The sequence below is a fragment of the Plectropomus leopardus genome, chromosome 1 (genome assembly GCF_008729295.1).
Source record: "Plectropomus leopardus isolate mb chromosome 1, YSFRI_Pleo_2.0, whole genome shotgun sequence".
NCBI lineage: Eukaryota > Metazoa > Chordata > Actinopteri > Perciformes > Serranidae > Plectropomus > Plectropomus leopardus.
Genome location: NC_056463.1, coordinates 32408341 through 32433607, shown reverse-complemented (window position 1 = coordinate 32433607; position 25267 = coordinate 32408341). Strand labels below are relative to the sequence as shown.

Sequence of the window (25267 nt, the reverse complement as noted above, 5' to 3'; positions counted from 1 at the left end):
AACAAAACATAATTCCCTCCTCGGTGCTTATTTGAAGTGCCTCGCCCGTTTTGCACCACCCCCTCCCATCTCAAAAATAAGGAACAGTCCCTATTTGGTATCAGAATTATTACACCATTATGTATGTTTAAAAAAAACAAAACAAAAAACGGTATCGTCATAGCCATTTTTTTTTTATTATTTGCTACTAACTATAAAGTATCCTATATACATCTAATTTTCACATTGTTTCTATCGTTTATTATCTTCAATATTGTAGTTTTTAGTCATATGTCGACGATTACTTTTATTTTGTAATGATCGCCCGGAAGTAGTAGAAAACCTGTCTCTGTTAGCATGTTAGCATAGCTGGCGAACAGAAGTGCCTACCTGCCCCTGAAGAAAACAAAAGTCCCGCACTGGTGGGACACCTGTCATCATGGCTGTGTTGTGGTATAGACTGTGACAACTATCGCCAAGATGATGAACGACATCATAGAGGAGCCAGAGAAGGACAACCTGCTGGAAGCTCAACCCGAGCCACAAGTTTTGTCGGTAATGTCAGCTAAAGCTAGCCCGGCTAACGCTAGCTTGTAAATAGAAACTGGGAGGCTAGCTGATTAGCATAGCCTGTGTTTTTTGACACTTGTTTCGATGAGACATGCTTACAAAATTGGTTTCGATAGGTTACGATCTCTGTCATTAGAAACTGCCAAGTTTGACTATAAATTATATCGAATGACGTCATTTTTAAATACATAAAAGCGTAAAGTTGTTTATCTGTAACTAAAAACCGAAGGGACTGCTGGGAAAATTTGGAGGAGTTTTCGATTTTAAATGACCTGGAGAATGACTTAAGCTAACTTTAAAACAGATCAGAATGATTCATCTTATTAAATACATACAGAAACAAATGAGCATTATCTTTGAATCACATTGGATTTGCTCTAAAGACTGTAGTGTACCCCTAAAACGTATTGTATTTTCATGTAACTATTACGTGATGTCATGTAGTTGTTATCTTAGTGTCTTGTCATTTACTTGGCTGCCACATATGAATTTGAAATACAGATTTTCCTTCATTTGTCCATCTTCAGGGGCCCAGTAATGGCACAAGACCTAAGATCACTGATGGAGGAATCAGGCCTGTGGAGAAAAGAGGACCTTACATCATGTCCAGAGCTTCAGCAATCCACCTCAAACTACGTAAACATTTTGTTGACTCATTATAACTAATGCCATCGTTATTCCCGGCTGCAGGTCAGGAGTCTTCTCATAATTGCTGCTTGTCTAAGTTCAGCTGTGGTACTATTGTACAAAACACTAAGTTGAGCATCTAAAGACTGTCAAATGAGCAGCTTGCAGTTCAGTAGAGCCTGAGTCATGTGACACTGATGAGTCACCTACAGTTTCACTCAGTGTGTGAAAGCAGATACAGTTTTTGTAATGTAGCACACAGCTTACATTTATCACTATAATTTTTAACCTAAGTAGATCAGAATGTTTTGCTGAATTATAATTGAAAAGGTTTCTGCAACAAAAAATTCTGCACCGTGCACCGAAGACTGTCTGGAGATTCTGACTCCAGTATTTATTTGGCATCAACAAGAGGGACTTTATGTAGCTGCACATTCCTGAGTAAAGCAAAGTAAATGTCTTGGACACGGAGGATTTCCACACAGAGAAGAGGTGATGTTGTGATGTTGGTGATGAAGAGATGTCGGGTTTTATGCATGGTAAATTGAAGATGGTGTGAATCTGTCATGTGAGATTGGAGGGACACATTGCAAAAGGCACATGACATCTCACAGACTCTTTAGTCTCTGATTTTAGTATGTTCACACTCACTAAATAGGAAAGCGAAATGTAACAAGCAGTGGAACTGAGTTTATCAGGTGGACACATAAATGAATATTGGGATCTAATTTCTAAGGAGCTGCCTGTTAAGCACAACTTGAAAACATGTATTATAATGTGCTTAACATAGACACATTTTGAAAATCCCCTACAAAGTTAAGTTGTTATTCTCCTCACATTGAAAAAATGTTAACATTTAAATTTTTTTCTTGTACTCCACCTGTTTGCAGGCAGTGCTCTTGATTGAATTTGTTATCCCCACACATCACAACACCTGTTCAAGGCCATTCTTTTGTTAACAATACAAAGTAAAAAGAATGGGCTGAACAATTATACTGACATATATTTGGTTTCACATAGGCAGGTGAATTTTTTATAATCAAATATACAAGGCTAACTATGTCATCCTGTTCCTTCGAGGGTTCAGGGGAGCTGCAGAGCTGCTTTTACCTCAGTATTCATAGTAAGAGGCAAATGATAGGAGTGCTAAATGGTTAAAGACAACCTGCTGTCATTTAAGATATAAATGATAAAAGTGAACTTCTCAAGAAAGTCTTTAGCAATAAAAGGTTTCCAAATGTCTTCATTTAAAATATAATCTTCCTCAATGTGCAAATGGGCAGTTATTTTTGTTTTGTTTTTTTTACAATCACTGAAACACAACTGTCTCACATACCAGTTCGTGTAGATACACAAAGTTTGAGTCTTGTTTTAAATCAAGAACAAGCTTTACGAAAGTACTGATTGGAATTAAACTAATAGTAACAAGGTCTACTTGGATCATGAGAACTGCACAATAACAGAGAAGTGAAAAAACTGTATATTAGAAGAACTCAACTGGTGGGTAATGATTAGAAAAAGCAGTTTAAATCCAATTTATTATATATATTTTTTGCCATTATCTTTAAATATGTGCAGCATTTTAATGAAATTATTGTCTCTGTCAGTCTTTGAAATGTTTAGAATCTACAACATAAGTGCTAAAAAATTGTAAAACATCATCATTGATTTTTCTGACTATCAAAACCTAGTGATGTCAGATTTTCTCAAAGACCTTATATGTGCTGAGTGTGTATGTAGGAAGCTTAACTCCTACACTGAGATAAGAGTATCTTTTCAAGATATGGTGTTAATAGCACACTAAACACTTTCTATGTGACCTGTGCTTTGATTTTCATCCAGACAGTCCTAGTCGGCATACAAATGTCTCTTTCATTATTCATAGAGAAACACAGGGAGATGGCAAGGAAAGCACTGAAGAAGAAAGCCCTGTCACCAGGACCTCCAGTGATGCATCAGCCCAGACAAGGAGCTAAGAGGTAAGAAGAGGAAGTATGATAAAGGAAAGACAATGCTGCTTTTTATGATATCAGCATAAAGCAGGGGAGTAGATGTTTGTTTTGGACATTTTTACAGTTTCTGGTTCTCCTTTTAGGACGGTGAAGTATAACAAGGGCTACGCTGCTTTGAGTCAGCATGCTGAGGACACTTTGGTTGCACTGGACTCAGACAGGTAAGGTTGCACCAGGTATAGAGGTGATAGTGTTGTTGAATTCCTACTATATGCAGTAAACTGAGCTCTGACAAACACACTGACATTCTACAGTAGATAGATAGAGAGATAGATAGATAGGTACTTTATTGATCCCGAGGGAAATTTAAGTAACCAGCAGCATAATAAACATACAGAATAGAATATAGCCCAATAAATATATAAGCAATATATACAGAGAAAAAGAGAGATGCAGAATATGCAAAAACGCAAGATATAAAACAACAATAAACAATAAAAACAGTGCAATACCAGTATGAACAGTGCAACAGTGCAAACAGTGTTTATCTGTGTGAGGAGGAATTGAAGAGTCGTATGGCCTGTGGGACAAACGACTTCCTCAGCCTGTCAGTGGAGCAGGACAGGGACAGCAGCCTGTCACTGAAGACACTCCTCTGCCTGATGATGATGCCGTGCAGAGGGTGGTGGGCATTGTCCATGATGCAGAGCAGTTTGCTGAGAGTCCTTCTCTCTGCCACTGATGTGATCGAGTCCAGCTCTGTGCCGACCACAGAGCCAGCTTTTCTTACCAGCCTGTCCAGCCGAGAGGCGTCCCTCTTCTTGATGCTGCCTCCCCAGCACACCACAGCATAGAAGAGGACACTTGCCACAACAGACTGGTAGAACATCAGTAGGAGTTTCCGGCAGATTTTGAAGGACCCCAGCCTCCTCAAGAAGTAGAGCCTGCTCTGAGCCTTCTTGAGGAGGGTCTCGGTGTTGAAAGACCAGTCCAGTTTGTTGTCTAGCTGCAGCCCGAGGTATCTGTAGGTCCCGACCACCTCCACATCAGACCCCTCAATGGAGATCTGTTGCATAGGCGGCCTGGACCTCCGGAAATCCACCACCATCTCCTTGGTCTTGGTAGTGTTGATCTGCAGATGGTTTGCCCTGCACCATGTCACAAAGTCCTCCACCAGGCTCCTGTACTCCCCCTCCTGTCCATCCCTGATACATCCCACGATTGCAGTGTCGTCAGAGTACTTCTGCACATGGCACGACTCAGAGTTGTACTTAAAGTCTGATGTGTACAGAGTGAACAGGACAGGGGAAAGAACAGTCCCTTGTGGTGCGCCAGTGCTGCAGACCACCGTGTCAGAGGAGCAGTCCCTCAGCCTGACGTACTGAGGTCTCCCTGTGAGGTAGTCCGTAATCCAGGTCACCAGGTGTGATTCCACCCCCATATCTGCCAGCTTGTCTCTCAGTAGAGGGGGCTGGATCGTGTTGAAGGCGCTCGAAAAATCAAAAAACATGATCCTCACAGCGCCACTCCCTGTGTCCAGATGAGAGTAAGCCCTGTGTAGCAGATACAGGACGGCATCGTCCACCCCGACCTCCTCCTGGTAAGCGAACTGGAGTGGGTCGAGTGCCTGGCGAACCTGGGGTCTGATGTGGTGCAGCAGGAGCCGTTCCAGGGTCTTCATAATGTGTGAAGTCAGGGCAACTGGTCTGTAGTCATTCAGCACACTGGGGTGTGCCTTCTTTGGAACTGGGATGAGGCAGGAAGTTTTCCATAGTAGAGGGACCCTCCCCAGTCACAGGCTCAGGTTGAAGACATGCTGAAGAGGCTCCCCCAGTTCAGCAGCGCAGGACTTGAGCATTCTTGGACACACCCTGTCTGGCCCTGCTGCCTTCGTGGGGCGGAGTCTCCTCAGCTCTCTACTGACCTGCTCTGCAGTGATGGTGGGGGGAGTGGGGGCATTGTCTACTGAGGATGCAGCTGATGGTGTTGAAGAGGTGTGAAAGTGGGTGCCAAGAGCAGTAAGTGGGGTGTGTGTGTGGGGGAAAGCCTTTGCATCTAGCGGAGGAGGAGGAGACTCAAACCTGTTGTAGAAGTGGTTGAACTGGTTTGCTCTCACCCCATCCCCCTCTGCTGAGCTGGTGGTCTTTTTGTTGCAGCCTGTGATGGTTTTCATGCCATCCCAGACCTCCCTCATGCTGTTGTTGCCCAACTTCTGCTCCAGCTTCCTGCTGTAGGACTCCTTTGCTTCTCTCAGTCGGACCTTGAGTTCTCCCTGTACGCGCTTCAGCTCTGCCCGGTCTCTGTCTTTAAACGCCCTCTTTTTCTTGTTGAGGAGGTTTTTGACATCGCTGGTAATCCAGGGCTTGTTGTTAGGGAAGCAGCGCACAGTTTTGGTGGGAACAGCAATGTCCATGCAGAAGTTCAGGTAGTCCGTGGTGCAGTGTGTGACCCCCTCAATGTCCTCGCTGTGTGGTTCTTGTAGCACACTCCAGTCAGTACACTCAAAGCAGTCCCTCAGAGCATCCACTGCCTCTGGAGACCATTTCCTGAAGGAGCGTGTAGTTGTGGGTTCCCTGAGTACCCGTGGTTTGTATAGGGGCTGGAGAAGGACAAGATTATGATCTGATTTCCCCAGAGGGAAGGAACAGTATGCATCCTTCACATTGGCATAAAGGAGGTCAATTGTCTTGTTTTTCCTGGTCGGACAGTTAACAAACTGATGAAATGTTGGGAGAGTAGAGTCCAAGCTGACATGATTGAAATCACCAGAGACTGCAATGAAAGCCTTAGGGTGCTGTGTTTGCAGCGTCGCGATGTTAGAGTGGATGACGTCACATGCCACCTCTGCGTCTGCCCGCGGAGGAATGTAAACACAAACAGCAATGGCGTGGGAGAACTCTCTGGGCATGTAGTAAGGTCTGAGACTCACCGCAAGCAGCTCAATGTCCCGACAGCATACCGTCACTTTAACCGGTAGATTTTTCCTCTTGAGCCATTTCAATTTTTAATTGGTTTCCCAGGATGTCTCTCACATAAGCTTATACATCTAAAAAAATATGTCTTCAATTCTTTAGAGATTATTCTATTTTACCTTAAAATCATGTTCTAAAAGGATCATATGGTATGCTTGTAGAGATGCAGTGCAGCTGTGCTGATAGTATGAGAAAATCTGCAAAACATGTCCCAGCAGCTTTTTTCTATGTCCAGTTCTCCTTTCAAAAATTGTCACGATAGGAAAAGTGCATAATTAACTTCAAGCATATAATCAGATGTTATTTACTGGCAAATGAGGCTCATGTCATTAGAAGGTCCAGTGTGTAAGATTTAGGAGGATTTAGTGGCATCTAGTGGTGAGGATTGCACATTGCGACCAGCTATAACTTCTCCAAGTACAATTCCTTCGTAATTTTTTATTGTTGGGGAGGCCGCAGAGGTCACTTCTTCTCCAAAACAAATCGACAACTTGATTTAAGCCAGTAAAAACATGAAATAAAGCAGTTTCACCCTACAGATCAGTTCCTCCGACCCTGTTTGGCATGTCGGCCACAAATGGGCCACTGGCCTAGAACCTGCAAATGTGTGCTCACTTTTTTTTTCTCTGACAACTTAAGCTCCAGATGTTCAGGAGGTTTTTTACTTGGAGCTGAATTATCTGCAGAGATCTCTTTCTCTCCAAAACAATCAGACCCGTTGATTTAAACTGCCAAAAACACAGAATAAAGCAGTTTCACGTTAAAGCAGTCAGTGTTTTTTTTCTGAAACTGCTTCCCAGTTAGCAGGGAATTTTTCCCACAGCACTGGCTAATGGTACCTACAAGTTGCAATAATGTTTTAAAGAAAACATTTTAAACTAATGTTCATCATTGGTATTTGTACAGATACAGATTAATTGTGCTAAGAGTGTAAGAGAATCAGTAAAACATGTCCCAGTAGAGTTTGTCAAGGTTCAGATCTCCTTTCAAAGAATGTTAGAGAAAGATTGCTAAATTCATGTTGGTAATAAGATGTGATTACAGATGAAGAAGTCTCGTGTTATTTAATCCATCATTTTCATTTTAGACATAAAATAATGTTACCTGAACATTTACCAGTACAAATTTTGGAAGTAAGTGTCCCTAAATACATTGCCAGGTGACACACATTTGTTTACATCGGAATGACAGAACCTGCCCTGCTTGTTCTTGTAGTGATGAAGAGATCGATTTTGAGCAGTATTCCTCAGGATACTCTTCAGCCGAGGTGAGTTTACCCCACGGGAACCTTTTTCAGATGCTTTCAGTGTCAGATACAGACAGTCTAATTGGCTGTGTGACTTTAATTGTGTAAGTCTGCAAAAATGAGTCTTTTGGCCATGTAGGGAAATAAATAGAGGATCATTTGTGTTATTATAAACCTTATCAGCAGCCAAGTTTCTATACAAAGTGGAAAATTATTTCACGGTTTTCTGTTGGATGGTCGCACAACCAAATTCTTTATTCAAATATTAAAAATGTGGTCAAAAGGGACAGGTTTGTCTCGAAGTGATATAATAATATATAACAAAAAGTTATTGTGTCAACAGCTGCCATACTTACATCAAACATTAAGTGCTAGGGCCAGATCTTGTCCGTGTGGGCATGCTTTCATACATTGTATAGGAACCATATATACTGCCGGCCTCTGTATGAGTAAATGTCAGAGCAAAGTGTATGGGGTTTTTTTTCTTCATTTTTTACCTTACTATTGTTGTTTTTCAGCCACACACACACACACACACACTAAGCCTCTGGCTATTTCTTGATCTCAGATAGTAGCCAGGGTTGTTTGCACCGCAGTTTAGCAGACCCCAGTCTTACTTGTCTTACTTGTTGTCTTGCATTGCTGCGGAGTATTTGAATTTTGATCACAGCTAAAATACATGAAAAATGTATTTAATTTCAAAGTTAGAATTAGTTTGTGGATGTGGCATGAATTTCAGCTAAATATTCATGTACTGTATCTGAAGGGGATTAGGTGTGGGTGACTCAAAATCAAATAAAAAAAAATTCCAGCCTCTTTAGTGTGAATAGTAATCAACAGAGGACTGTTGGCATCATTGACAGCTTAATTTCGATCCATCAGTGATTCATGTCTGCGTATAGATCATGTTTTTCTTTGCCTGGCTGCTTATTTAACTTTGTTTCACCTAAATGTCCGAGTGCCTTAGAGCAAGTTAGAGGAGCTCATAACACATTAAAGAGAGAGCTTATTGACTTCTGGCTTATTTCCATTGTAAACAACTTATCTTATCTGGCTTAAAGCATCTCATGTTTGATATTTAGAGTTCAAATTTCAGAAAATTACATCACAAACTGTATTCTTACTGCAAATACGAGTATAAACATCTAATTTAGGACCATAGAGAATGAATACATATTTCTGGTGAGAACTTTATGTCCTCAACATTTAAGGTAGCAGAGCTCTCCATGAGTTCTTGTTATTCCTCAGCAGCAGTTTATTACTCACGGGTGGATAATTGATCTTTCAATCTGTTCAGAGCTGATCAGATCAGATCAGATCAGATCAGATCGATGAATGAGATGAGTAACCTGTACTGATTGAATGCAAACTTTTAAACCCTGCAGAAGGAACAGTTGAGATTCACTTTCAATGCACCTGATGTTCTGTACCCAGAGTGTGCTTTGCGCTCCCAGATGTGCGATGCATTATCGAACTGCATATATATATTTCAACAGCTCTCCTAACCAATGGTCCAGCTCCAAATAATAGAAAATGTATTTGTGGCGGCAGATATTTGATTTGTGGCAGGCTTCCAAAAATAGATGAATATGTGGGAAACCCTGGTGTGAAAAGGTCCCTATAAACAGAGTAACCTGAGTGAGATGTCTACCAGGTTTAGCCACCTTATTCTTATATGTGTCTGAGTTAGTGAGGTGCTTCTCTTTGCTCTCCAGGTCCATCCTGATTTAAGCAGGCAGCTGCTTCAGGACGGCTACCGTCTGGATGAGATCCCAGATGACGAGGATCTGGACCTGATTCCACCTAAAGCCATGGGCTCCTCTGTGTGCTGCTGCTCAGAGGGCCCGTCCTGCTCCATGCAGTGATGCAGATGCTGTGACTCGAACCTTGCAAAGGCTTTGCACCAGTTCCTGTCCCTGACTTAAGTCACTGGTGCCTGAGGCCTTCTTTCTAACCCAGCTCCACTGCTGTGCTGCCTGATGACTTCCAGCTCTGAAGCCAAACTCCTGTTCTTACAGGACTACGCGCACCGGGATCGCTCAACCCGCATGAAAACGCGGATGGACATAAGAACAAGCCTTATTCACTGTGACCACAAAGCTTGACCTGTTTTCTAAATTTTCTTTTTACGGAATTTCATGAAATGCTTACTGCGCCACTGCTCCAGATATGTCCTTGTTGTCCCGATGGGGAAATGGTCTTTTCTGCTCTGGTGAACAGGTCTGCCGCCCTCTAAGCAGGACATTCATACATAGGGTGTATGGTGTTTGCTGATTTGGATTTTCCAGTTATGAACTAACTGCTATATGAAGGCACCTCACATGATCACTTGCATTCCCTAACTATTGTTGCATTAACTGTGTGGGGTTTTTGTTTTGTTTGGTTATTTTGCTGTTTCTGTCCTCAAAAATCACAGTTTTCCCCAAAAATACATAGACTTTCATTCCAAAATCAAATGGCAACCACCTGGTGTAACTATGACACCTATTCCAACACACACAGCAACTATAGTTTTTTTTGTTGTTGTTGTTTATATATATATATATATATATATATATGAAACAAAGCACTAAATTGAAATAGGGTGTATGGCAAATGAGTGAAGCCACTTAGTTTCTTAATAGCAAATGTGTAATGAATGATAGTTGCCCCACTCCCAGCAAATAAGAGAAGCCTGGCTCTTTTATAGTCTTTGCTTCGTGTCAGTAAAGACAGAGTTCATTCCATTTTACAAGTTGTCATTGTGAAAACTGCGACATACCAAGAAGGACTCCCCCACCCGCTGCCTGTGGAGGATATAGTTGGAAAGAAAAACGTAATGAAAAGTTGTCCTACAAAGTTGTCCATTGTTTGAAAGAGTAATATCTACTATTAGCACATGTTACCAAATTGATAGGTTTACAGACGACATTTGATTTTCAGTCTCTGTATTGTAGAAATACGTTTTATTCCAGAAACCCATATCCTCCACTTCAAAAAAACTGTTACAGAAATACTGAAGGCAAAATATGTTTCAGATAAACATAAAAGTGATCTCATTAGAAAACAATTTTGGTTCGATATGAAAATTTTTAATTAAAAAGTATATTAAATTTATTTTTTGTATGGAATAGAATTTGTGTTAGTAGCCTGTCCAGGATCTGGTATAACAATTGAAAAGGATTGTGCCGTCTTTAACACATCAATGTTTGGATGGCAGATTTGTAGTTGAAATATTTTATTTATTTTATTTATTTATTTACCTGTAAACTGGAGATGCTAAAAATAGTTGTTACAGGTTCAGACAAACCACATTTGCATAAGGATTGAGGCATTTGTTTACCCTCATTATTTGTTATATTTACATACGTCAGTTTAAACTATGTGTTGCTACTATTTGGTTTGTGTTACGATTTGTCTTGTTTTAAACACAATAGACACATGCGCTGAAAATTGTAATCTTTTTAAAATTATTTTCTTTTTCCACTAAAAAAAACAACAAAAAACTATCAGCTCATTCCTGTTACAGTTTGGGTCATATTTTTCTACTAACTGTCTGTCTTTATCTTTTTTTTTTTTTACACTGCATTAACAAAAACATGTTTAATATCAGAGCAAGTGATGGTCATCACTTTCTCAGGAGATTTTTTTTGTTTGTGTGTATGGGTGTACGCCTAAAAAGTAATTTGCCTCTCTCACACGTTGGTAAAATAAGCAGTCTGAAGCTTGCATGACTGTGTAAGTGCATAGAGGTTTTAAGTTGGGATAAATGTGGGGCTGCTGCTTTACTCGCCTGCAGGCCACATGGTTTTTTTCTCATGCTGTGATGTTGGTTATTACAATGCGTAACTCTCAGTCATGTAAATGAATGGTATAGCAGACCACTTGACCACCATAAAGACTTAAGGACCAGAAAGAAGATGACATTTTGTGCTAGAAAAAGTAGGAACCTTGATTTGTACTTTGCAGAGTCGGGATCAATTCACAAAGTGGATTCTGTCAGAACCCTTACAATGAAAATGCTATGGTGTGAAAATGTCAAATTATTAACATGAGAAATGTATGTTTCCTCCTCACAGCACTCCATTCCTCTAATGTGGGTGATTTCAAAATAAAAGCTGATTCTACTATTACATAAAGTGTGAATCACTTGACACAAGTGTGAGGTAAATGCTTTAAACATAATAGCTAATTTGAAAGTGTATTGACCCCAACTCTGGCTCTGCACAATGTTTTTATGTACACGAATATTGCACTTAACACCAGTGGTCAGTAGCAAGTACACTTGACTCACCTGTACTATGCAACTAATGGGACAATCTGCTTGTAATATGACATCGTGACGATATAGTGTTATTGAGTGCTAAATGCAATAACTTATTCAGTTATTTTATGATGTAAACACTAATCTTTTTTTATTTGATTGAACTGTTTATTGGTTTACATTATTGCAAATAAAACTATTATCTATAGTTCCATGTGTGTGAATGATTTAAATTATTAACAGTCATTTTCAAGAGTGCTTGTGTAAGGAGGTAGTTTGTCAGTGAAGCTTTTTAATTATATGGGATATAAATAAATTCCAAAAGGGTGAATGAAAAAAGGGCCAAACCATTATGAACACAGTGGTGGTTGTGTCCACAAGGGGGCAGCATGGAGCCATGCTACATCCTCAGTGCAATACCTACTGCTCTTCAATATTTGACTCCTTAAAATTTAGGTTTGCAGTATTTAATTTAGATATTGCAGCATAGTCATTATCACGTTATGTAGCATTCAAAAGAAAGTGTTTTGTGTTTTGAATACTTAGTATAGGACCTGTCTCCATTGGTAAAAAACCAACAAACAAACAAAAAAACATTTCCAACGTTACAATTTCGTGTTTAAAATATGTTGATATTTCATTAATAGCATCCATGTCAATTATAATTGTATATTCATAGATTAATAGATTGTATTTTACACAATGACTAGTTAGGGACTTTTCAGTGTTCATCAGAAAAAGGGGGAGTTGCGAGGGTAGTTTTTTTTTTTTTAAAGTTCTTATTATTTTTATCTTCACCCTTCTCTTTATTAATATAACATTTAAAGCTTAGATTTTGTTATGTTTCCCAAGGGAAGTGTTCATTGCACATGATATGTAAAATGGCTTTTGGCTTTTTGAAAGTACAATAACAATTTCTGCTTTTACAGTTACTTGCTATGATAAATGGTGTGATTTTTGTAAATTAAAAAAAATAAAATAAAAATATGCCTCTCAAGCCTGCCATTGAGTTTGGGGGTTCAGAGGGTGATCAGAATTTAAAATAAATTCGACCTTATAGAGCAATATGTCCCACCCCTGAGCAAAAATAAAATCCTTATGTCCCTCCCCAGTGTTTAAAAAATACTTGACATGCCTCCCCCGTTTTGCACCACACCTCTCATAAATAATGAACAGTCCCTTAGTTTTTAGAAAACTTTAATCTACCTTTGCTCCTTTTTTTTAAATGTAGATTATGCTTCTTTTCTTTTCTTTTCTTTTTTTCAGCCTACAAAATGCTGTTTAATATAAATGTAAATATGCTTATGATGAATAAATTATAGGTAATACCACTGAGTAAGTGTCATGAAACTGAAAAGGCTGTGAGACTTGTTGCTGTCGCTGGGCGGGCCTAAATGCTGTTGTGCGCCATGCGGGGGGTGTCAATTGAAGGGGAGGAAAAAAAAAAACGACTGAAGGGAGTTACCTCAGCGCTTTGCGAGATATGAGATCGGGCCGTTTTCCACTCGGTGCCCTTATCTATTAAAAAAGAAAATCACGAATATCACTGGGGAAAGAAAGACAGAAACGCAGGTAGATTTGGAGAGGTCGCCCAGAGGAGAGCACACAGCCGCTTTCTGCTGGCGGATCAGTCGGTATCTACGGTGCATGCACAGTATCTCTGCCCCCGTGCGCGCGCGCGTGTGTGTGTTTACAAGTGTTTGAACGAGTGCCACGAACGAGGGAAGGACGAAAAAGCCGAGGAAGGAGGGATGGTGGACAATTCAAGCAGTAGTAAGGCACAAATGGTGAGTCGTGGTCCTACTTGGCGTGTATTTTTCTCAACTATATTGAGCTAAAAACACCCGAAAGACAGTTTGAACGCCTTGTTGACGGGAAAGAGTTAGCTTGCTTAACGTGACATTTTCCAAAGGAAAAAGGAAGAAAAACTCCCAGAGCTTATTTTTGGTATGTTACTTTTCTTAAAAAACGCATTTCACACTTTTACGTCGACATTGTAATACATGTTTTTGTAAAAAATCTCAACATTCATATGCTAGTTTGGTTTGTTCGCACGGTAACTTGTCTTAAAACCCCACCACACATACGTTATCCACGTATTTTGAGGATGTGGCAACTGGCCAACATTAAATGCGGAAAAGGTGTACATTTATTTTACGATACTATCGGAGTTTTCATTTCACTGTGGTGTTTGGCATATCAAGATGTCTGTAGCTCAGTTAACCCTCCTTTTTTGAAGTTTCTGCTGGAGGCTGTTTGGAAGTAGTTTATCTCTCTCCCGGGTTAACAAGCTAGTTTGAACACTAGTTAGCTCCATGGATGACCATTTTACTGTCTTTACTAAAACGCAAAAGTCTGGGCAAATTATCCACCCTTTTCTCGATAAAGGAGCTTAAACGTATAAAAGGACTTCAATATGAGAAATCACTGAACTACTGTAAATGTAGTCAAGGTAATATTTACAGTGAATAACATACATTTAAATATTGATATCCTCTGGTGAGGATCTTTCGTGGTTGGCTGCTATAGGGGCTATTTTTGAACGTTTAGCTGTGTGAAACCTTGAGAGTGCTCTGCAGGATTGCTTTAGTCCATTTTTCCCAAAAGTTTGGCATGGCTAACTTTGTAATGTGGTTGTAGACACTGCATTTTGTTTCTGCTTCTGCACATGCTCAGGTCTTTGGATTTAGATGTCAAAGCTGAGAGTCCAAACCACTGTGGAGTATAGTATAGTATTTAAATTTTGACTAAAGCGAGGCAATGAGTTACAATTAAGCAAGCTTTCACTACATGAGCCAGATAAAATTGCTATGTTTTGATTATCTGTGCCAGTGTGTTTGAGTTTACATACAAATCAGGCTCCCTTGTTTTTATTGCTGCTTTGTTTTTTTGTGTGTGTGTGTGTGTGCACATGCCTTACCTGTGTCTACTTTCATACCGTGTAATAAGATAAAAGGGTAATTAGATTTTAGTATGTGGTAGGTTATCCATAACGCTTTTTCTTCCTCCTACAGCCCAGCATGTCTCAGGAGCCTGGTGTGGCCTTTCCTCAGAGCACCTCTACAGGGGGGATGAAGCTGGAGGCTGTAATGGAGCAGCTCCAGCGCCAGCAGCAGGCCCGACTGGAAATGGAGCGCAAGGAGAGGAAGCTGCGAGAGGCCCACATCATGTATGCTCAGCAGGTCGCTGCCCAGCAGGCCATCTTGGCAGCTGCCCGAGCTTCTGGGGCAGCCTTCATGGGCAAAGGTCTGGCTGGAGGGGTCCCTAGTGGTGTGTTACCTCCGCGGGTCTCCAATCAGAGCAGTGTGGACTCAGAAAGAGAGGATGATGAGGACAGAGGCCGTGATTCTGGAGATGAGGATGAAGACAATGAAATGATGGAGGGGGACGAGGGCAGTGATGAGGACGAGGGAAGCGCCAGTGGTCTGGAGTTTCTCCGCAAGCAGACCCTCGCTTTGCAGCAGAGCGCGTCCCGCATCCCGGCCCGTCCATTTGGCAGTTACTCTGCGTCAGCCCCTCAGAGGGCTGCATCCCCACCTATCAGAGTGAAGCAGGAACCTGATGAGGGCCTGTCTCCTGCGGGGCCTCACTCTGCTACCTCTCCTAACGGACAGGCCGACTGGGGCTTTGATGATCACTTCAGACAGGTCAGTGCCCTGCTTTGGCTCCTCGCCACACCATTTCCTCCTTATTATTATGTCAAACCAGAGTTGGCTAAAAGATTTTGTGAGTCAGCATAGAGCTGAGTAATCAAAACACTGTTCATTGTGACCGAAGGAGCAAGCCCTTTTCTGTTCACTGCTCTCCTGTTGAGTGTTCTGCTTGATTTCTTAGTCCAGCCCCCTGCTGTGAGCGACTGCTTAATCTTGATTGTAGGACTAACCTCTCCAGCTGTATCTTTGTGAGACACTTCAAGTCTCTGTGGATGGTTGACCGCCAATTGGCTTTTGTGGCTAAAAATCCTCCTAAGTGAGTCCTGGCAAAGGGCCAGGCTGGGGCGCAATGTGTTCACACTCAGTAGTTCTCTCCCTCTGCGCTCACATTTGGTGTGTGTGTGTAACTCTCTCGTTCTCTGTCCCTCTTGGCGCTTTGCTCAGCCGCTGGTTTGGCTCTGATCCAGGTAGTGGAGTCAGCCAGGGCAGGACTGCTGCTGTGAGGCTGTGGGTGGTTGGCTGGGTCAGCACGAGGATTTTGGGTGGGTGGGAAGTTTGGATGTAGTACACAGTAGCAACCTGTCACACCCCCTCCCACCCCAAGAGTTTCGGCTGTGTGCCAAGTGCACTTTCCCTTGAAGGTAAATATTGCCTCAGCACAGTGTTACAAAACGCTGGAATGCCAACTGGGAAGCAAGCCGAGCTACATGTGGTTTAGCATCATAGCTTGGGACATAGCAGGTTAAAGTGAGCTCAGCAGCATGTGGGTGATATAAAAAGCTGTAGTTGCACAAGAGTGGGCCGTGTCAGAGGACATATCTGAGCTTGATCAGTGGGATGAGGGTGCTGGACTATCATGTGTCTGGATTTTATTACTGTCTATTTAAAGGAAAATTTCTGTGAATGGTACTTTTCTGGACCACATTTCCAAATTAAGGGAAGAAAGCAGTATAGAAGTGGAGGGAGGAGCACTATTATTTCTCAGTGTTGTATATCAGTTAATGCCTCTGCCTGCACATGGATTTGCTGGAGATGATTTAAAACATTACTTGAATATAAATACTATATGAAATGGAGTTTCGTTGCATTGTTTGGGCGGCTTATTGTTTCCATAGGTGTCAGAAAGGGTGGAGTAGAATGATACTGCGAGATGGCCAGGCTTTGTGCGAGCATTGTCAGGACAGGAGATCACAGCAGCAAAGTTGTAGCTGACCACCAGTGCCCTATCTGTGGCCCAGTGTCTTTTATTAGGAGTGGTGGGCTGAGCCTGGGGGTTGGGGGAGGCATTATGGGACGAGAATTGGTCTGGCCTTTTTTTTGTTTCCTCTCTTTTATCTTTCCTGTCATTATGTCAGCTCTGCAGTATTTAATGACGGCTCATCTCTTCAGGCAGTTTCAGGTTGCACCGCTGTAGGGGGAGGGGGACAGTGGAGGCGGGGAAACTGTTTTTTTTTTTTTTTTGATGTCATTGTCTTCAAGAGGCCAGAGACAGGCAGATGCCGCAAATACCTACCCCCTATAATAATGTAGCGAGAACATTTATTGTGTTCCTAAAGCAATGACAGAGGAGAGATGTAATAGCTTGCTAGTAGAGAGAAATGTACGGAAGACTATTTACATTAACATTTACATATCATGTAGTCAGTCACATTTGGTGCAGGCCTTTACCCAAAGCACCCTGTGTGTGAGCGCTGTGTTAGTTCTGACAGAGATACTGCCGTTCGCTTGAGCCATAGCAGATCATATAGAAAGAGCGTGGCTTCTGATTTCACCCAAAGAAGCTTACACAAAGACAGCAGAACATGATCATTAAGTCCACTGTCCATCTAGCCAGTTCACCAACATTTAAAGTAACGAAGACTAATGGGTGCAAAGTCTAGACCGGGGTTCTCAATGTTTCTCAGGCCAGGGACTCCTTTGCTGTAAGAGAGATGGAACAGGGACCCCCTGCTACATAAAACTGAGTAACACTTGAAATCATTTCCTTAATATTTTGGGGTATTTTTTTATTTGCACTTGCCTGAAGGTGTTAAGCCAGCAAGCCAACTTATAACATGGCATGGTGAATTAGCCTTACCCAAACGCACTCTTATTGTGGTTTCCAAAGTGGATGTTGTGTCAAACTCTTCCTACAAAACTTTTCTAAATCATCTTTTGTGCCTCACAAGACTGTCTGTGCACTTGACTGGTAATAATACAAGCACAGTGATTTAGCAATAGCTAGCTAATGTGAATGCACAAGGAATAATGGGTCACAGTTAGCCCATCAACAATGGTGTGTATTGTTATCAAAATAGGTTTTACGGAAAGGCCAATTTATATTTGCTAATAATATGTTGCATTCATGGTAATGAATATTTTTAGACACACTTTTTAGACTACTTTTTGAAAAAAAAAACCCAAAACAAAGCATTAAAACATATTAAATTAGCCAGAGGTAACTTGTCACTTCTCTTGCTGTAACTCTTAGGACCCCCAAGGGGTCACAGACCCCCTGTTAAAGATCCAGGGTCTAGACAAAGCTTCTAAGCTATGGATGGGAAATGAGTGACAAACAACAGAATAAGAACAAACAAGTGGTGCATAACTCGGCAGGAATAAGGTAATGTTTATTTGTATATATAAGTTGCCGGCAGCAGCACTTGACTGACAGCCATTGGATTAGTCTGTCTTGTAGTCTTGTATTCCTAAGTGTGTTGAGTGTACATGGATGTGAGGGTCGAAACAGGCCAGATGGGGGTGGATGTACTTGGGTAGCCAGTGTTTTTGTGTCAGTGATGTATGTGTGGTGACCTCAGCCCTGTCCCAAACAGCAGAGTAAATAATTGTCAAACAAGGGGATGGACAAAGGCGTCGCGTGGAGAGAGAGCCAGGGTGGACAGCCGACTGGCCTCAGCACTTTGGCCTCCACCGCAGTGGGACAGAGGCTGCATGACCCCTGTAATCCACCCCAACCCCTCCTGCTCACATACACACACACATGTCCATATACCCCTCCACTCCTTGTGATAATCCCTCTGTGATTAATAGTTTTAATCATGCCTGCAGAACAGGGATTGTGTTGTTTGTCCCACTATATTTGCGGTGACGACGCGTCAGTTGGATTGGCTGGATGTAACTGAGAGGTGTTGTGCGGTATGCCACAGGTGGCGTGTGAGTGGCTTTCGTTACACAGGTTTACAAGTTTTATGTTCACATGGTGTTTGTCCTTGTGCAACTCTGTCTTCTGACTAATGAGTCAAAGTGGAGGGAATAAGCAGAGCATGCCTACATTTGAATTGTTGTGATCACAGAGGGAGAAGAATGACAAGGCTGCAAGACATAGAAACCGGTATGAGTACTTCTCTCATCACATCACAGGACTGAATGATACCTTTTAGGAGTACTTGCAACACATGAATCTAGGCATTAAGTTGACAGATTGGTGGCCACATTGTAATTGTTTCTAATTAGGGCATCCGTGCTCCTGTGTAATCATATCCTGTGATTCAGTGAAGACAATTATGTTATGTTTTGTTAACATTGCACAAATTGGTTCTCTCATTCATTATGTCACATGGACTCTGAGATTTAGCAGCAGAGTGAGTGCTTTTCGCTTCCATGCTACTCACTACAGGCAGGTTTGCACCCAGTGAGACGAGTGAGATGGAGGCAGCTGCACGTAGGAAGAGAGGATTTGCCTGATCAGGCTTTGAGATAATGTTATCTTCTGCCTTCTGCTTAGAAGTGGTGGATTTAAATCTCACAGCAACTGAATACAATGCAGTCTCTAGCTTTTATATGATATCTAATCTTGGCGAAAATTGTTTCACATCACTGATCCGTTATTAGCTTAGTTAGCATGCATTAGCTTTGTTGGCTCACTTGGCTTGTTTATTATTATGTGAAAGTCACTGACGCTGTAAACATACCACCGAACCCCATGCAAACTGTCAAACTTTATGTGGAAAAAAGGACCAAATAGAGCAGCCAAATCCTATTCGACCAACATAATTCTGTGTTGAGTACAGTACCAGACTAACAGCCAAGAACATTAGCATTATAAATTTTGATTGTACAAGTGATGCATTAAGCAGGCTCAGTTACAAAAGGCTGGATCCACAGCCTGATTAGATTTGTCATTCGGGTCAGATCAGACAGGTTTTTAATTTGGAAAGGCTGCAAACCAGATTAAAATGGGGAAATTATTTGTTTTATCATTTCACACTAAGTAAATCACTGCAAAGCAGTGTTCTCATTTGCCTGAGCAGATGAGAACACTGAGAACAATCTGACGTAAGAAAACTGGGGGCCAACAAGGGCAAACAGACCACAGTGTTCCAAATCTAGTTTCTGGGGGTGACTGGGCATCTGTTTCTGCTGAGCCTTGACATTATTTGCCACCCTAGAGCCCTGCTTCTGCTGCTGAAGCGCTGCAGCCTGTCTGTATTGCCAGCGCTGTTGCATAATTTAGCTGTCGCCCCAGCAACACATCAGCCAGGAAGTGGGGAGCTGCACAGTTGCAGTGTAGAGATCAATAAGGATTGTGTGTGAGCTTTTAGAGGCAGGAATGTTTGGTTTGTTTATGATTCATTTATGATAAATGAGGGGGGCATTGTATTTAGAAGATGGACTCAAGTTTACATTTTTTATCATGGAATGCCAGTAGACTAGATTAGTATGCCTTTCTGTTTTTCTTTGGCATGTCACGTTTAATGTCACAAACATGCTGGAAAACAGTGTTAGTAAACAGAGAAAAGCAGCATGGAGGCCAAAGAAAATGTTGCAGTGTTTTCTTTTTTTTTGATCTATTACTTATTCAGTCTCCTTTTCAAACTTGTTGCTGTTTGAGCTAAGGCTGGGTAAATATCGGTATTTTGACATGAGACTAGATATTGTCTTAGAATTTGGATATCGTAATAATGGAAATGTTGTCTTTTCCTGGTTTTTAAGTCTGTATTACAGTAAAGTGATGTACATTTATGAACTCACCAGACTGCTTTAGCTGTTCCTTATATCCCCTTACCACTTATTCATCAATATCCACATTATTGTTGATTATTTATCCAAAAGTCTCATTGTGTTGCCTTAAATATTTTATGAAAGCACCAATATTCAATCATACAACAGTGTCGCTATATCTGGGGAAAAAATATCAGTATAATTGATTTTCTCCGTATCGCCCAGCCCTAGTTTGAGTGCTGAACAGAACAACACAGGATGGCATTTTTGGCATGCCACAAATGGGGCAGAAATTAGCATGTCCACTTGTGTGTGATATTTTCACCACTGTCTATTGGAGCTGAAAGGAGCTGGAGCAAATAAATATCTGTGACTACTACAGAGTCATTTGTCCTTGGACTCAGGGAGTAAATGACAACTGTCATTTTACCCACTGAAAACACAAGTCACATTTCAGGGGATGTTTGTGAGTTTTTGTCCAGTTGGAAAGGGGCTTCGGTAGAGTTGCAGTGGAAGCCAGCAGGCCTCTCTACCCTGATATGCATGCTGCATACACCAACTTGGCCTGGTTTCTGCTCACTGAATGTTGTGTTGGTCTCTCACATGCCATAACTGTCAGTGGGTTTTAAATGGTGTACTTAGTCTTATTCTGTTTACTGGACTTCCTGTTAGGCTGATGTAATAAGGCTGGAATTACCGTCTGACCCCTACTTGTGCAAACCGCCTGCAAATGGAGGTCATTCAGATGAGAAATAATGAGGAAGGCTGTGGTCCATTAAAACATGTTGTTGTGCTCATTCAAAACAAGAAGTGTGACTGTAATGTGTGAAACCTGTATCGTCTCTGTCAGGCTTTAACTGTTGAGCTACAAAGGGAATTAAAAAACCTCAAACCTGACTATTCACGCCTGTTATAAACACTGACATCAACGTATTGTAGTGTTGTGTGTGCTTTTATTAGGTGTAGTGCATTTGTGCAATAATCTTGTATAGCACTTTAGTGTAATTATTAGAGCATCCATTAAATATAGGGCACTATGCAATACTCTTGGGGTGTATGAACTGGTGGGGATACTGTGAGTTAATTGTAGTTTGACTGTGTATTTGTATGGCCATGTGACCTGGGTCTCTTGGTTGTCCAAGACAAATTTCTCCTAAGTGAGACAATTAGGGTAATGTTATCGTATCTTATCTTATCTTATTCATATCACATTGAACACATTGTTTGTCATATTTAAACTGACCAAGAATCGAAGAATGTCACAGTAAATAGTAAGGTAGCAGTGAAGAAACAACTCACATGGGTATTGTTTGGCACAGTCTAAGTGCCGATACATTGTTAAATGACCTTTTGCAAGCTTCTTTTGTTCAACAGTTTAGTAATTCCCACATTTAAGGATTTCTGGGAGCCATGCCAAAAAGCATTATCAAAACAATGTTTCCACCATAATCAAAGAAAAGGAATGACTTGTAATACAGGGTTCTTTAACCTTACATGCGAAAGAATATATAGTATAATTTTAATCTAAATAGAACATGAATGAATTCCCTAATTTTATTTTTACATGTAGTCCTCATCACACCTGCATTTATTAGTGCTTTTTTCAAATTTTGTCCATTATTTTGTTCTTGTGAATGTGAGTCTGTTATATTCCTCATCAGGTTCTTTGTCATCTGGATGACCTTATGACTTAAAAAATTATATTACTAATGACATTTGTGATGAATGGTCTGAACACTAAATGGTTAACCTCATTTCCAAATGAACTACAACACTGATCTCAGTCCAGATTAGGCTGGCTAAAGGTGTCTGATTATAATTTTATTTTTAGCTTACTGGGGCAAAATTCCCCTCAGTATTTTGTCTTCTCCTCCTATCTCCTATCTCCTAGGGATTACAACTGCACAATTAGTGAGGCGTAATTATATTTTGCACTTCCAGTTTCTAGAAGAGGTTGTGTATAGGCAATTTTGGGACATTTAGCTTAATTTCAGTTGTCTGTTGTAATTAAAAATAGTGACATATGAGGTGAAGTAATATAATTTTGTTCTTCAAACCATAAAATGTATTAGCACAATATTTAGCCAAATAGCCCAATTTGTTAGCTGTGCGTAGCAATGAACACATACAGTGATTTGATAACAAAGCTGTTGACATTTTGGCAGCCACCAAATATGAATCTGGACAACTTTGAAAATCTCTGGTATTGCATAGTAGTGTGTAGGGATGTCAATTTTTAGTTAATTTTGTTATTGACAGCCCCATACCCATTAACCATTTATAAACTGATTCATTTTAGGAAAAAAAAGAAATGTTCAGGCAAGTGAAATGCCTCATGCAGTTGTCTTACAGGGCCGTTGAAAAGTAAATGTGATATCTAATGTAATCTAATCTGAAAATACACTACATACTGTATTACTGAAGCTGAGTTTTTTTTTTTTTTAGCTGAGCTGTGTGTGCATGTTGAACAGGGCTGATGAGAAGAATCTGGCATACCAGACAATATTCAGTTTAATTCTGGGAGCGCTACTGTAGAAATGATTATAGGTGCAGTTTCTGGTGAGATACTGGAAGCAGCAGTATCCCAGCTAGTCACATAGACTGTCTATGGTAAGTCCCAGTTTCTTATCTTGGATGCTAACCGCCAGCAGTGTTTTTTTGTTTTTTTTTTTTTAATTTGACCTCAATGTCATAAATACTGCTTTTTTTAACAGGTATGTCACAAACATTAGATTAGCATTTTCTGAAATGTCTTTGCGGAGCTCTGGTATTTGTTGTGCTGCCCACGTCTTTAACGTTACCAACAACCAGACTAAGCTAAATTTGTGGTGTCAACAACAGTATGTTAAACATGCTGCCAGAATAAAAGGGGATCATTTCTGTAACAAATGGTACAGTTGACATGAGAAAAAATAATAATAAAAAAAAGAGTATAACAAGACACAGAGTAGAAGTATTAAATTAGAATTTGTGGAACAGGATGACATCTAGGTTTGTTATTCAACATCAGAACATACTGTATTACTTATTAAATTATTAAATAAATACAGCAGCATAGCTTGAATTATGTTTTGATGTTAGTCATCTAGTCTGAGAATGTGTTACTGATTAACTGTACTTCTGTCATAGTCATATCTCATATAAAACATTAATGCCTAAAGTTACCTATTTTACTTATTTATATCACTCGTATAACTTAAATTCTGCATCATGTTTCACTCAGTAAACTTCAGTTCATTAAATCAGCAATTATAGAAACCAGTAAACTGTGTCACTAAGGCAGATGAGTGGAGCATAAACTAGGAAATGTCAATTCTTATTCTCTTAACATGGAGCTAAAAGAAACAACAATAAAAACAAATTAGATTATGTGTCCACCAAAGGTGTTAGTGTCTATTAATTAGTCACATAAAATAATGAAAGTTTTAAAATGAGTTGGTGTAAGCTAGCTTGAGCTCTTTAAAATTTAACACTGTGTTATGGAGAGAGGCACGCTGATTGCTGACGCACTTGGTTACAACTAGTACTTTGAGATGGCTTGAGTTGGCAGAGGTGTGATCACAAAATACCGTTTGAGGTGTAAAAATCAGTGTGTTCCACATGTTTTATTTCCTAACTGCCAAAGGAAAGAGGATTAGCATACGGTTAGCTATCCTTTATCATTCCAAAATGTTTGCTCCAGTTCAGCTGGAAGTAAGGGCCTTAATTTATCCAGATTATCATGGACGCTGTGGGGCTGCTTGATTATGACAAAAATAATAATCATGACTGTTTTGATTGATATTGAAATCACAGTTATTTCACAATTATTTTAACATGATTACACATTGGCCTTCAGAACATCAAGCAGTTATTGAACATTAACTCTGGTGTTTTTTTTAACACTGGATGATCTTTAACTTCAAATACAAGTGAACTGAAAAACAGTAAAAGCTTTGTGGTGTGACCACAACTGTGTAGTTTGTTCACATTCACATAATAATAAAACCTAATCCAACTAATATGTAACAATACATAACAGTTACTGTATCAATAACAGCAAAATAAATGTTTAATTGGGATCAATAATTGTTTCACTAACTCAGGAGAGACTCGGCAGACAGACATTTCTCCATTATCTGTTTAGAAGCAGCTGGGAGTGTCACTACAATGAGAAAAGCTGGTCCACCTTAACAGTCTACCTTAAGGGAGCCTGGTCTGTTTCCAGTGAGAAGCTAACTTAGCTTGCACCTCTGCGCTAACTTCTGTCACTTTACTCAGCAGCTGACAAGCTAGACATGGGAACGTGTCTCAGGTCTTTCAGAGTTATAGCATTTATTAACTGACAAACAGCCTCAACTGTTCACACATCACACAGCTGCATTTCACTTCATATTCGCTGCTCCTCTCACTGCAGCCTAACTGTCACCTGGCAGTTAGGCTGCAGTGAGAGGAGCAGCCTAACTGGACCCCACTGGCACACACGTTTGCTCTCCCTGCTCGTGCTTGTTGTCGCTCACGCTCTCTCTCTTGCTGCGTACACTGTCTGAAACCAAAATGTGACAGTGAAGTTTCAAAACAACCAGAGAGGCACTGCGCTGTGGCTCTCTGTTTTCAACCTGTGCTGAAACTTCTGTTTGGACTTTGCAGGGACGGGCCAAACACATCCGCAATGGTGGGTGCACTTGATTTACAAAAAAAAAGACAACACGGGAGCAACATTGTTAGAGTCATCATGCTGCACAGAATCGTTTTATCTCGATTATCTTGTTTTGGAAATCTGGGGATGCCAAAATTGTAATCAAAATTGAAATTCGATTAATTGCACAGCTATAGGCCAAGTTAACTTTGGGGCAGTGATGTCATATATGGCATAACTGTGCTTACATTAAATATCTTTGCAATGCTGAATGTAAGATTGACTTTGTTTTGGCCAGAAGCTATTGCTAATCACTGAGGTCCTTTGCGATCGTATCCCCTTTTAAAGCTTTGTAATCGAGCCTTGAACTGTGGTGTCTTGTTTGGAAACAGACACCAAATGTCTTTGTGATTAGGCTTTTATTACATTTTTCCATATTGACAACTGATATGGTTGGAAGCTCCAT

At 40.6% G+C, this 25267-nt stretch overlaps 2 protein-coding genes across 2 annotated transcripts in view; both read left to right on the top strand.

Annotated features, from left to right (window-relative positions):
* Positions 1-299: 299 nt before the first annotated feature.
* On the top strand, positions 300-11797 carry fam219b (family with sequence similarity 219 member B). The gene is made up of 6 exons (XM_042483843.1): positions 300-534; positions 1077-1185; positions 3062-3155; positions 3272-3349; positions 7316-7367; positions 9062-11797. The coding sequence occupies exons 1-6, from the start codon at positions 460-462 to the stop codon at positions 9209-9211; spliced, it is 558 nt and encodes a 185-aa protein (XP_042339777.1). The 5' UTR covers positions 300-459; the 3' UTR covers positions 9212-11797.
* A 1282-nt stretch (positions 11798-13079) lies between these two features.
* Positions 13080-25267, top strand: part of LOC121941109 (AT-rich interactive domain-containing protein 3B-like) — a 58816-nt gene continuing 46628 nt past the window's right edge. Inside the window, exons 1-2 of the mRNA XM_042483832.1 lie at positions 13080-13376; positions 14604-15236. Coding sequence (XP_042339766.1) covers positions 13341-13376; positions 14604-15236 — 669 coding nt within the window. The 5' untranslated portion in view covers positions 13080-13340. The remainder of the gene's footprint in view (positions 13377-14603; positions 15237-25267) is intronic.